This window comes from Epinephelus moara, chromosome 24 (assembly GCF_006386435.1).
Source record: "Epinephelus moara isolate mb chromosome 24, YSFRI_EMoa_1.0, whole genome shotgun sequence".
Lineage (NCBI taxonomy): Eukaryota > Metazoa > Chordata > Actinopteri > Perciformes > Serranidae > Epinephelus > Epinephelus moara.
The window spans coordinates 48,200,487-48,213,837 of NC_065529.1; the positions used below are offsets into that span (position 1 = coordinate 48,200,487).

The 13,351-nt window shown below is 42.0% G+C and overlaps 1 protein-coding gene across 4 annotated transcripts in view; it reads right to left on the minus strand.

Moving 5' to 3' along the window:
- Positions 1-13,351, minus strand: part of chd6 (chromodomain helicase DNA binding protein 6) — a 168,303-nt gene that overhangs the window by 27,049 nt on the left and 127,903 nt on the right. For all 4 annotated transcript variants that reach the window (XM_050037647.1, XM_050037645.1, XM_050037646.1 and 1 more), the window contains exons 26-32: positions 13,041-13,200; positions 11,611-11,700; positions 11,240-11,343; positions 9,989-10,118; positions 4,510-4,588; positions 3,219-3,276; positions 311-683 (exon numbers count right to left, since the gene is read on the minus strand). In XM_050037647.1, the coding sequence (XP_049893604.1) occupies positions 311-683; positions 3,219-3,276; positions 4,510-4,588; positions 9,989-10,118; positions 11,240-11,343; positions 11,611-11,700; positions 13,041-13,200 (994 nt within the window). The remainder of the gene's footprint in view (positions 1-310; positions 684-3,218; positions 3,277-4,509; positions 4,589-9,988; positions 10,119-11,239; positions 11,344-11,610; positions 11,701-13,040; positions 13,201-13,351) is intronic.

The following is a 13,351-nucleotide window of genomic DNA, read 5'->3' on the forward strand; positions in this document are numbered from 1 at the left end:
TCTCTGCACAACTAAATTTTTCATCATATCCGTAACCATGTGGAGTTCGCATTTTTTCCCTGTGTCAGCGGAGTATTTCTCCAGGTGCTCCAGCCTCCTCCCACAGTCCAAAGACATGCAGGTTAATAGGTGACTCTAAATTGTCCGTAGGTGTGAATGTGAGTGTGAATGGTTGTCTGTCTCTATGTGTCAGCCCTGTGATAGTCTGGTGATGTGTCCCTGGTATATCAAAAGTCAAAAATATCTGCAATAAAAATATCCCCAGTCTGATAAAATATTGATCTTAAAACTTGCTATCAGCGAAACTGACCTTCTCTGCCACTCCAGGAACAAGGGGTCAGGTTCTGTGGCGACCACAGAGCACCGCCTCAGCTCTTCGCCCAGCTGCCACGCCAGCGGCCCACCAGTGTGATGACTGTGCGCGGCTCCAGCTCCTCCGATCCCCATGCTGACGAGGCCGTCGTGAAGCAGGAAGTCGTGCCTGAGCAGTGGCTCGCGGCGCAGTGTGAAACGCTGGTAGGCCGTTATTAGGCGGCGTAAACGGGCCGTCAAGGCAGGGCCGGTGGGCCAGAGGGGCCGGGCTTGGATGACGTGGAGAGATGCCACCCCGGTCCCTGTTCCTGTTGTCGTGGTAGTGACCAGGGTTCCATCCTGGGCGCACAAGTCACCCGACATCTGGGAGTCTGTGGAGGGAAGGCACAGCGAGGGTACATGTGTAAGTGTGTGAGGCTGCTGTTGCTACAAGGTCTGAACAAACTTTGAGTGAAAAAGAAATCTGTCGTAAAGAAGGACTGGGTATGCTGTGATTTCTTTTATACTGGAATACCTTACTTTAACCACGGACATTCTTTCCTTCAAACTGCTTTTTTCATATTAAACACAAAAACCCAAACCTCTGTCGAGACATAAAGCAGCCATACAAAGACGTTTGCTACTGAATTAAGGAAATTGATCATTAAAATAAGGAAAGGAGATTTGATGACTGATTTGAATCGGCAGAGGTCGGTACAGTCTTGAATGTGTTTGGGGATAGTGTTCCAGAGGGAGGGGGCGGCTATAAAGAAGGCTCTGTCACCCCAGGTTCAGTGCTTGGTCCTGAGTGGTGGAGTCAGGAGGTTGGAATCAAAGGAGTGGAGACAGGAGGGAGTGTGACTGTGGAGGAGGTCAGTGAGGCAGGAGGGGTCCTAGTAATGGAGGCTTTATAAGTGATGAGAAGGACTTTGAATTGGATGTGTTGTGTTGTGGGACAGTGGAGATTCTGGAGGACAGGGGTGATGTGATCGCTGCAACTGCTAGCTCATCTAGTGTCACTGAGCTCAGCTGTCCCTTTAACAGTATTTGGTGCTCATACCACCACCTCAAAATGAATTCCTGCTTAATTTGCCAAGAAGAGGTGTCTCTTTGTGAGAGGTTTAACTTTATTAAAACACAGAATCCAGACATGTCTTAAATAAAAGACTCATTTAATCGAGCTCAGATGTGAACAGATCCTGAAATTCTCACCATAAATCACAGAACTTATGAGCTGGTAACTGCCTGTACCAAATCAACCAAAGCAGGTCACATCGGGCTCTCTTTGACTCACACTCCAGCTTTTCCGTTAAAGTACCTGCGTGTTTTGAATACTAAAGGAAAGGCTGAAATGATATACATCATTTTTACAATATTACTGCGTCTGTAATGTCTCTCATTTAACAATGTGTAACAAGGTATTTGTATCCAAGTGTGGATGTCTTTCCATCTTCTTCTCCAGAGTGCCATTTGACAATTAGACGTCCATTAAACGTACCCACTGAGACAGTGAGCACCATTAAAACTATCAAAACTCATTTCACATCAGCCCGTACTCGGCAGAGCAGCGGTGAAATGAAGACTGCAGCTGAAAGGTGAAATGGGTTCAGATATGAAACGTCGTGGGAAAGCACCTCTTGACATGAATAGAAGGGGAGATGGAACCCAGCAGAGAGAAATCATATCATATTGTCTGAGGGGATGTCTGACTCATTACAGAAAAAAAATGAAATTACAAGTTGAAAAAAATGATTGCTTAAATTGCCCGTAAGACCTGCAAATGCCAAGACATTCTTTAGCTGTCAAGTTGTATTCATGTGTGTCGGTGGATCTTTAATGTACGGGTGCTTCTCCATGCCTGAGTTCTTATTGAGAATTTTCCCAAAGGACGCACACTGTGTACTGGCGATGTCACGAGAACAGGAACCTCAGTACCAAGGCAATGGAAGAACTCTGAAAACCTGACGGTACTTGTTTTTCTCCCGTATCATAGGTACCCAAGATGCAATTCTACCAGAACTGACAGGAAAGCATATACGCCTACAGGTGTTCTAGTCTGCCGTTAAATGCCAAAGGAAGAAGATGAACGCCTCCAAGCGCAGAACAACAGGTGGAAACAACGACAATTGCAGCTGCAGCAACAGCTCTGCCTCCCCTTGTTGACAAGAAAAGCCTTTTTTCTGAAGGGCAACATAAATTCACACAAATTCTAAAGACACGAAAACACGTGTAAAGACACGAAAAATGTGCAATTTAGGGTAAAATCATAGACTGTAAAAATGATGTGACTTCACCAATTGGTTTTTGGACTCACGGCTCAAGTTCAGCATTTCGACTGTTGCCATCTTGGTTAGTTGGAGCCAGAAGTGACCATATTTGGGGGAGAGACTGGCGCCGTGGTAAAGAGCTCCCAGATCTCATTGTTTTTCCCAATTTGTGAACACTTTTAGCTGCTGCTTTTCTTCTTTGAGTTAGCCGCTAACTGCTACCAGCTACTTATTAAATCTCCTGCAGCAGGTCGAACACATACCACATGTTCCAAATGTCACACCTGTGCCACCCAGACATCGTTTCAGCGTTGTTACTACCTCAGCTACTTACCCCAGCTCAGAGGCGAGTCAACTCCGTTCCCCCCATTCTGCGATTGTACCTTATGTACAAAACGGTGAGGCGGCATAACGGTGCGATATTCCCGCCTTGAACAGGCGGTGTAAAAGGGGCTACAGAGTACTTTGTGTTCAAGGCAGATCATCAGGAATTAATAATAAAATTTAAATTAGACTGAGTAGTGAGAACTGTGGAATTTCACTGGAGTTGGTATTGACTACTGGATTTCTGGTATTATGAAACACCTACTGTGTACTGACTTGGCATTGTTGATATTAATAGATATGTTCATGTTTATGACAGAGTGTAGTATGTCTCACCTGGACCTGTACTGTCAGGCTTGTCTGAGGTGTCCGTGCTGGAGCAGGTTTCCTCTCCCTGTGAAATAAAAACACACACATTTTTACCAATTAACGAATAAACACAACAAAATCAACTAACAGAACTGAGGATTTTCAGTTCACAAAATGTGTCAGTTCTGTGCTAAAATTTGCATTGAATGACTGCATTGGATAAGAGAATTTTGTAATATAATAATACAATATCATCATATCATCATTGTGGCCCAGACCGTCCATTTCCTTGTAAAACACCAATTTTATAACTTAAAATGAGAGGAAACTNAATAAACACAACAAAATCAACTAACAGAACTGAGGATTTTCAGTTCACAAAATGTCAGTTCTGTGCTAAAATTTGCGTTGAATGACTGCATTGGATAAGAGAATTTTGTAATATGATAATACAATATCATCATATCATCATTGTGGCCCAGACCGTCCATTTCCTTGTAAAACACCAATTTTATAACTTAAAATGAGAGGAAACTTAAACATAAAGTTGTTATTACCCACATAAAAGTGTTGGTACCTTTACTTTAAACATCTGAAAATTGAAAATTATATTTTTATGTGTTTTATTGTCACAATTTAAATAGTTATCTTCTTCATCTATAAAATATTTGTAAAAGTCATGTTTAAGATCACTTTTATATTCACAAGTTACCAAAGTATGTTTCATATCTGAAATAAGATTAAAGGGTCATTTTGATTTATGTTGCATCTCAGGCTGCAGATATTTAAATGCAGCAGTTTCCCCTTTAATAAGCATTTAAATAAATCAAGCAAGAGGAGAACAGATGATTTATCTGACCCCTTAATTTGTTTCCATGATGTTTCAAAATTCTTTCTGCATTAACTCTACACTGAGAACGTGGTGTTGCAGATACACTGCAGTTGCGTGGAAGTTTTAAAAAAAATCGACAAAAAGCAAAGCTAAATAAAATAAGCAATAAAAAGATTCACAATATCTCATCATCATCATCTAACATGATCTGTTCTGATACTAAAAGTGTTCTGTATTAAAACGCATCATTAACTCCACACATTTGTTTTTACAGTACCCGCAGGCCACACACGTCTGGTGAACATCAACTCTCCCAGAGGAAATTTTAACTAACACCACAAAAATTGGACTCTTTAATCTCAAGGGAGTACGATGAGGTAAATAATGTGCCCATAAAGGAATAAACTGAATCTCAGGTTGAGGGAGAAAATCAGACAAACGGAAAGAGAGATTTTTTTAAAGGTTTCAGGAGAGCTTCCTCTTCACCTTGCTGCTCTCGTCTCTGTCCTCGCCTCCATCAGCTTTGCTTTCAGCCTCGTCCTTCGCCTCCTCAGTTTTGCACACACTGACAAAAGAAACAACAGACAAAAAGCTTTAATAACTCAGACAATTTTTCATTCTTCTATAGATACAGTCTGCATTTAAGGGAATGCCAACAAAACATCGCATCACTTGACACCAAAGGAGAAAACAAAGCACTGCGGAGCTGCTGTGTGGCTTCCTGCACGTTACATAAACTTAAAAATCCTGAGTAAAGGGGTATTTTTACCTCAGGACCCCATTGTCCCATGTTTTTTTTAGGGCTGTCCCGAATGCCATTTTTTAACATTCGGACCTTCGGCAGAATTTATAACGAATATTCGAATTTTCGTTCACGGCGGGCCGGCAGGGGGGGGGGGCTGCTGTGGCCGTGCTGCGGCCGTAGTGCCTGCTCTCTCCGGTTTTACACCAGGCTCGGCTCCTTTCAAAGACTCCTTGCGAAGCACTCCTCCGGGGTTTTTTCGGACCTAATTGTATTGCGGAGTTTTGCACAGCAGCGACCGGATCTTTGCTCTCAAACCACAAAAAAAATGCGATGGCACAACAGTCTCCTTCAGTACATTATTCTATGCTTTCTTTTGATTTTCACATTGGCTAGTCATCCTGTTTAATTTGTCTTCTGATTAAATCGGAACCGTTGAAACAAGTTGTAGGAAGCCTCTGCAAGTAATTGGTTGCTGGCAGACACTCTGTGCTGCAATAAAATGGTTAATCAGCAGTGCCGTGCACTGTAGAGCCGATGCGCTGCTGGTTCTGCCGGCCTGAATAGAATATAATGTCTATAGCCTTACTGTTGTGTACAGCCTTATAGACTGAGCTGAGTAGTGATGCGCGGGTCGACCCGTAACCCGCGGGACCCGCAAATGGACCTGCGGGTCGGGCAGCAGTGATCGTCTGTTAAATCGGTCTGTAAATGATATTTTGACATTATTGGCTATTACTGTCATGGCATCCGAAGGTACTGATGCGTTGAGCAGGTGACAGTCCGCGGTCGTTTTCAAAACACACTTGTGTCACGCACTCCAAAAGAAACTTGTTGAAACTTTAAACAATAATTTATTGTACAAAACGGGGGAAACAAACGTTGACAAAAACGGTTCCATAATTCATATTAAATTCAAAAGATAACGAAAAAACAGCTACAAGTTAGAGGGAATAGTGATAAAGTGGTAAAACTTGGCATTGATCCACAGCCTCAGACGGATGCGCTCAAGCGTGCCGTGCGCACAAGCTCAGTTGGTAGGCTATACTATATTTTCACATTTTTAACAATGCAATTTAAAAGTTTTGATTTTTATTGATAACCTACATTTACCAACAACAAAAAGACTACATTTAGCACCAAAAAAATATGTAAAAAAAAAAATAATAATAATAAAAAATAAAATAAAAAAAAAAGTAAATAAAAAAATGAATATCGAATACCAAATTTTCATAACGAATACCTACCCATAGAAACGAATATTCGAATATCCGAATATTTGGGTACAGCCCTAGTTCTTTTTGTGTCTAAGTGACTACTGGGAACAATATTTTTGGTAATTGGTCCAGTATTGAGCGAGAGCAGCTGAGAGAGATCTTTTTGTTCAAGAGTAAGATTTTTTTTTTTTAACCAGAACAAAATTCAAAGTCGGAAACAAAATAAAACTCACAAAAATTGTCTTATTTCATATTTCCACTGTTCCAACAATCACTAGCTCTGGTTTGATTGAAATTAACCCTTAGTTTAGCCAGGCAGATGGTAAAATACACTGGCTCTGTACACTCTAAATTTACTGTTTATTCACATGGAGTCTGGTGTGTTTGGTGACGGCAATTTAAGAGCTGGTTCTAGTTCAACAAAAAGGATCAAACACTTTAACCAAACACTGACAGACTGTTTAGCCACTGGTAGAGAAGATGTGGGCCTCCAAGTATCTGTAGATCTTGAGAAAAAAATATCCTATTGAACAATGTCTTGTACAACTGAAGGCAACATGTGTGAGGTTAGAATTAAATGGGACAGGAAACGTGGAGAGTAAAGGCACACTCTATGACAAACTGAGTTTCCTTGATGTTTGACTGAAGATAAAACATGTCAGAGAACAGAAAACAGAACAAGAGAAAGCTGTTCTGATGCAGAGATGCAACGAAGCGCCTGTCAGAATATGAGCCATAAAAAATGTGATCAGATGTAAAGAAAGCAGATTAAATCAGAGACGAGCGCTCGCTGTGCAACTGTTGTTATGTGTTAGAAACAGCATGGAGGAAACATTTCCTGAGGCACCAAAATATGTAAAGAGGGAAAAGTTTTTAAACCAAAAACAAAGCACCTGAACATGACAGCACATCTCCACGCACCGCAGGAAACGTAAGAATGAAAGGATGGAAAAGAAAAACACAAACAGCCTCCATGTGATTCTGCCTTAATGAAAAATTACTATATTATCATAACAGAAAATGACAGGAATTAAAACACAACAAAGCAGGGAAATAACATGACATCATGTTTCTCAGTTATGTTAACTTACAAACAGGATGTCAAATTATTTCCCTATTTATTGAGGAATATCAGAGGCACATTAATATTTAAAGGTTAAATAAATACAAGGTTTATAACTTAAAAACACTAAATTATATCTACTTCCCAGCTATGGAAGAGAAGGAGGAGGGAGAGGAGGAGGAGGAGGAGAAGGAAAAGAAGAAGAAGAAGAAGAATGAGAAGAATGAGAAGAAGAAGGAGAAGAAGAAATAGGAGGAGAAGAAGAAGAAGAAGAAGGAGAAGGAGAAGAAGAAATAGAAGAAGAAGGAGGGAGAGGAGGAGGAGGATAAGAATGAGAAGAAGAAATAGGAGAAGAAGAAGGGAGAGGAGGAGGAGGAGAAGAATGAGAAGAAGAAATAGGAGAAGAAGGAGGGAGAGGAGGAGGAGAAGAATAATAATAAGAAGAAGAAGAAGAAGAAGAAGAAAAAGAAGACGAAGAAGAAGAACTTCTCATTGTTTCTAAGTCAAGATGACTGAATAAAATATTAAATATTGAGGTGAGATTCTAATATTTATTTGGGGGTAAACTGTTATATGAATAAAGTAATAGCAAAATAATTTTTGGAATAATCTATAAATTAGTCTTTAGTCTAAATTGACTAATTTAAAATGAATTGAATTAACTGACTAATTTAAAAAATAACTGTTTGATAAATGGATGAAAAAATAATGGCTAGGTGCAGCCCTACAGTATATCTAACACTCATATTGTTTTCAGATGGAGGTTCTTGAGGTGAAATCTGATCAAATTGGGGTCCGTGACCTCACATGACCTTTAAAAAAGCTGCAAACCGCTGTGTTGGAGCTCTGAAAAGAACTGCCCTGGACAAACAGCATGTCCAAAAGTGAAATAAAAGTCACTCTACAGCTCAAGTGTGAACAATTCTAAAAAGACTTTTCTTTTCTTCTGTAAAAAGACTCTACCTTCCAAAACTTTTAAGCTTCATAAATACAAAGTTTGTCTTCCATACCTTGGGTGCTGTGCTGTCGTGTGGACACGCCGAAGGTATCACAGAAGAAATGTGGAAAACTTTCTGTGAACATTTTATGCAGATTTTGAGCGGCCACGTTTACTGCGCCGCGGCCTCTGTGTGCACAGACGTCTCCCTTCTGCATATATTTATTTATTTCTCCTCATCCTGTTTCAAACCTGTGCTGGAAGCCTGCTGAGTTAACATTTTGATACCAGAAGATCTTCCTGCCGCACAGTCGCTGTGCTCAGCTGGGAACAGCTTCAGGTTGAACAGGTAATAAAGCGAATGACAACTTCAATTACCTCCAGGAAGAGGATCAAAGCTTCACGTTCAAATGCGTGCGTCTCATCTTCATAGCGCTGCTGTCAGCCAGAGCAGCAGCACCCGGAAAATACATTTCCCACACTCTGTCTACGCTTTCCTCTTTTCTCTGGCGCACTCTCTCTGTCAATTATTCCTCTCTGGCTTTTGTCAGTATAGGCTCTTCTTGCAAGACTCTCAAGTACAGTGAAACTAGCAGAAAATATGTCTTGTGAGGACGGAAGAACCATATAGCTTTTAGAGTTCAGTGGCAGGTTATGGCAAATATCAAACACTTTATGGAAACACACCTGCAGCTATGTGTGTGTGTGTGTCAGTCTGTCATCTATAGAAATGCTCCGTCACAGCCGTCATTAAAACATGGTCTGATTGTTTTCAGTATAATTAGCACCCTGATGTCACACTCTGCATGTATTTTTGTGTTTATAATATTGTTCTTCGCACTCGGTATGTAAAGCAGTTGTGGGGGTGGAGAGGTGGCAGTGTTGATAAAAACAAACATCGGAGAGGACAGGATGTGTTTTTCGCACCAGTGTTGGCACCTGCTGCTGTGAACACTACTACAGAGAGTAAAAGAGAGAATGGATGGTGGAAGGTGGAAGTGACTCCTGCGGGTTTCTAATTTCTGTACCTGTCCCGACTACATGTGACGCAGGGTGTCGACAGGTATCTGAAACTTAAATCTAATGCCTTTAAAGACCTTTCAAGCACTGCAGGTAAGTATAAATGTCCATCCATCTATTTTCAACCACTTATCCGAAGCCAGTATTCCAGACGTCCCTCTCCCCAGCAACACTTTCCAGCTCCTCCTGGGGGACCCCGAGGCGTTCCCAGACCAGACGAGATAAATAATCCCCCCAGCATGTTTTGGGTCTGCCCCAGGGCCTCCCATAGCTGTTGGACGTGCCCAGAACACCTCTGACGAGAGGCCCCTAAGACACATCCTGATTAGATGCCTGAAAGACCTCAACTGACCCCTTTTGACACCAAGGAGCAGCAGCTCTACTCCGAGCTCCCTCAAGATGTCCGAGCTCCTCACCCTGTTTGTAACGCTTCGGAAAAACTAATTTCGGCCGCTTGTATCCGTGACCTCATTCTTTCGGTCACTACCCAGAGCTCATGACCATAGGTGAGGGTTGGGACGTAGATGGACCAGTAAACCAAAAGCTTCGCCTTCCATCTCAGCTGTCTCTTCACCACGACGGCCCGGCAGAGCGCCAGCATCACTGCAGACATCACGGCAAACCGCCAATACATCTCACGCTCAATTCTACCCTCAATCGTGAACAAGACCCCAAGACACTTAAACTCCTTCGCAATCCACCAATTTCCAGCAGCGCACCATGGCTTCAAACTTAGAGGTGCTGACTCTCATTCTGTTGCTTCAAACCGCCCCAGTGCATGCTGGAGGTCATGGTGTGACCTTCATTAAGACTTTGATTCATTATTCCTTAACAATATGAAACACAAAAATAGATGTAGAAATAAAAAGTGAACAAAACGATTTTGAAACAGGAGAAACCCATTTATGTGAGATAAGTGTGTTTATGTACATGAGGGCAATCTTTTAACATGTGTCAGTCTGTGTGTGAACATGTGAGTACTTCACCTGTCAGCCATGTCAGAGGCCCCCTCCCCTCCTCCCTGCTCAGCAGACAGCGCTGTGACATCTGGCATTCCCACTCTCTCCAGGAAACACAGGTCTGAATCTGCACGCATGGCGTTGTACCGCTCATAGCCTGTTAATGCAAACACACACCCCGTTAAAAAGACAGAAAAAACGTGTGTGCACAGACACAGTGGAGTGTTCCCTTGCAAATGATAGTGGTGGATCACCCAACCACAAAACCCAGATTACGGTTTATTGTCCCATGAATGTCTGATGCTGAATCTGGAGCCAAATACACTACACATACATAAACACCAGATGCCATAGATGTGCCTTGAGTGATTCTCGCAACTCTTCCAAAACAGTGTGTCACAGTGTTGGGTATCTTCTTAACAAATCTTTCAAGACGACCCATACAGTGCTGCACGGATGATGTTTATTTGTGGACCAACCTGGACGTTAACATCACTCTGGTGCCCTTGACAAAATGCTAATGGGATTTTTCCATTGTATTTCAGTTTGGAATTAAAATACGGACTCAGTCCTGCACCACTCTGCACATTGCCAAAGTTTCAAATAATGAGGTAAGCGTATGTAAAGTAATCCCTGTGAGCCAAACCTCAGGCGTCAGACCATTCTGAACATTCTGTTTCAATGTTTTTTCTGCTTTGGCTACAAGCTGTCATTAGCTTATGATAGATTCATGTTACTGTTCTGTAATCTTGGTCGCTGATGTCGGTACTTTCTCTCTGATTTTTGCATCGTATTCCTGCTGGAACATGTCTGATTGTGAAGATCTTGGTTTAGAAGCTTTAGTTGGTGATTTTTCACAATAGGGCGTGCTGCTATAACATTATTCCAAAAAAAGTCATTCCTCAGCTGCAACGATGACGATGCAGAGACACTGAGGTGTGGAAGACCCTGAAACGCTGACCTGTTAGAGCAGACTGGGCTTTTTTTGGAAGGGGGGGGGGCTTACAGAGACAGGTGCTAAAATGGAGCATCTCAGACAGAAGGTGAATACAAATATTCCAGCACAGACAGAATGAGGAAAATAGTGGGTTTTTAACATTAAAACATGTTAACATGTTATACTAGAAACCCAAAATACAAGTATAAACTTGATTATGAGCAGAATAGTTCCTTTTTAAATCACAACATGAAAAATAATTCCCAAAAACTGAAACAACAGTGCTCAGCAACCTTTCATGTCAAAAAATGATGGGCGCGTAAGTTGACAGCGGCTCTCACCGTGTTTGTGGACTCCTATGAGGAGAGACTTGTCAGCATCCGCATCCCACCATGGAGCTGGAATCTCTATGTAGTCGATGTCGGGTAGTGACACCTCAAGTTTACTGTCAACACAAACAGACACACGTGCAAATAATCAATCCGTCAGTCAGTGACGTCAGTGTCGAGTCAGGACACTGAAAACACAAGCAAACAAAAACTCTGTCACAACTCCAAATGGCACTTTGACAGATCGTCTGAGCGCTTTCAGTCTCATCCGGCCAAATATTGCATCAAGTGTCGGGACAGATCAACAAATCAACCAACCATCTGAACAAACAGTCCAACAAAGTTTATTTTTTAATATGAAGAACATGGTGGCTGCTTCATACCTGGCAGGGATCCCCTCTAGAGCTTGATTGGCAGCCTCACCCAACACCTCCACCTTCAGGTAGTACAACATGCGCACCCTCAGTAGCACCCTGTGGAGGGAGACAGGTTGTACTTAAATACACCACAGTAAAAGATGACATTCTCATACCATCTGCAGTGTTGTAGCATCTCTAATAGCTGCTCAAAAATTACAAACTAAACTAGTTACACTGGCATTCAAAAGATTTAAAAGAGATTTAAATAACACTGTAATTCAGACACCAGATGTTTTGTTTAAATCTGAAACAGTTTCGGCCCTTAAAGAAGAATTAGATGATTAACACTTGCATGTCGTGAATGTCTCCACAGTGTTGCATGATGGGAGAATACTGTTGGATTTTGTATTTGTTTTCCAGTCCAGAAAACCATAACTAAGTCTCGACCATTATCGAACCACAACAGTGTAACTGGGTCCTACAGTTGTAAGATTGAATCAGTTTAGACTGTGATCCGTCACTCTATAGTACGTTCAGCTGATACTCCATCAGCACTAACCCTGGACTAACCTTCTGTTTCAACTGTGCACTCTGAAGAAGAGCTTTGCTAAAGCAACACGTCTTTTAATTCCAGCCTGTTGAAAGCATTATTGTGCATTTGACACTGAAACAGGAAGCTGTTACTATTTAAAATCTGCACACATTTTGATTCTAAGCTTCCAGTTTCTTTCACCAACGACTGCTGATTTCTTCTCTTCTTATTCAAATGGTGCTCAGAGGGATCTTTGTCTCTTTCTGCCCTTTTCATTGACCCTTCCATTTAGCCGGGTGCAGCAGTGTTTATAAGACAGTTTCTGGGCGTCGGGCAATACAGCTTCAAAAAGCCGACAGCAAGGTCTACAGAATGTGGTGGAAGGGTATATTCATGATGGGGGTTTTTTATGAACAAGGCAAAATTACATGAATTGAGGCTTCTGGCCTCAAACAAAAAAAGTAGAGACCACAAATGGCGAAACTGTGAGTCGACACTGCTCCTGCACCGCTAGGTATGTGTCCCCTTTTCCCCTTCTGGTGATCAGAAAAGTAATCTATGTATTTATTACTGAATACAGACCATGGTGCTGACCTAACATGAGTCACTCTTTACTGTAGAGGCTTACTCTGACATGCTTTGCATTCTTAAACCAACCGCTGGCAATGTGACCAGCTGAGTGGCAGGTGACACCATCAGCTGGCTTGAGTCGAGCTCAGACTGGCCAGTTCACACCGCCACAACTTTTCTCTGCAACACTCTAAAACTGTTTCATCTCGTTGGGAATCTTTGGTCTGAGCTGGGCTTTAGACTTGTTGCAGCACACGGATAAAGTTCATCTGTTACATCATCAAGGTTACACAACAGCAGACTGTAGTTCAGTCTTGTTAATTAGAGTTAGTAGAGTCATTTGTAAACTGACTTGTTGCAGTGTTGTTTGAGGTGTTTCTTGTAGCTGTCATCCTGCAGCACCACCTCAGGGTTACAGTGGACCAGCCAGTCGGCGTTCTTCACCTCCGGAACATTCAGCTGATTCTTCAGCTTCTTCCCCTTCCGACCCCGAGGAACAGGAGCTGATAAACCTGGGACAGTGAGGGCATAGCCATGGATTTTGTATATATGAAGCACATGCCATCATCCAATAAAGTGCAAGACAATGTGGGAGCTTCTGAGGTAAAATAATTCTGAAAGTGGTAGAGAAGAACTCCACCAGTGTTACACATCAAAGATAGT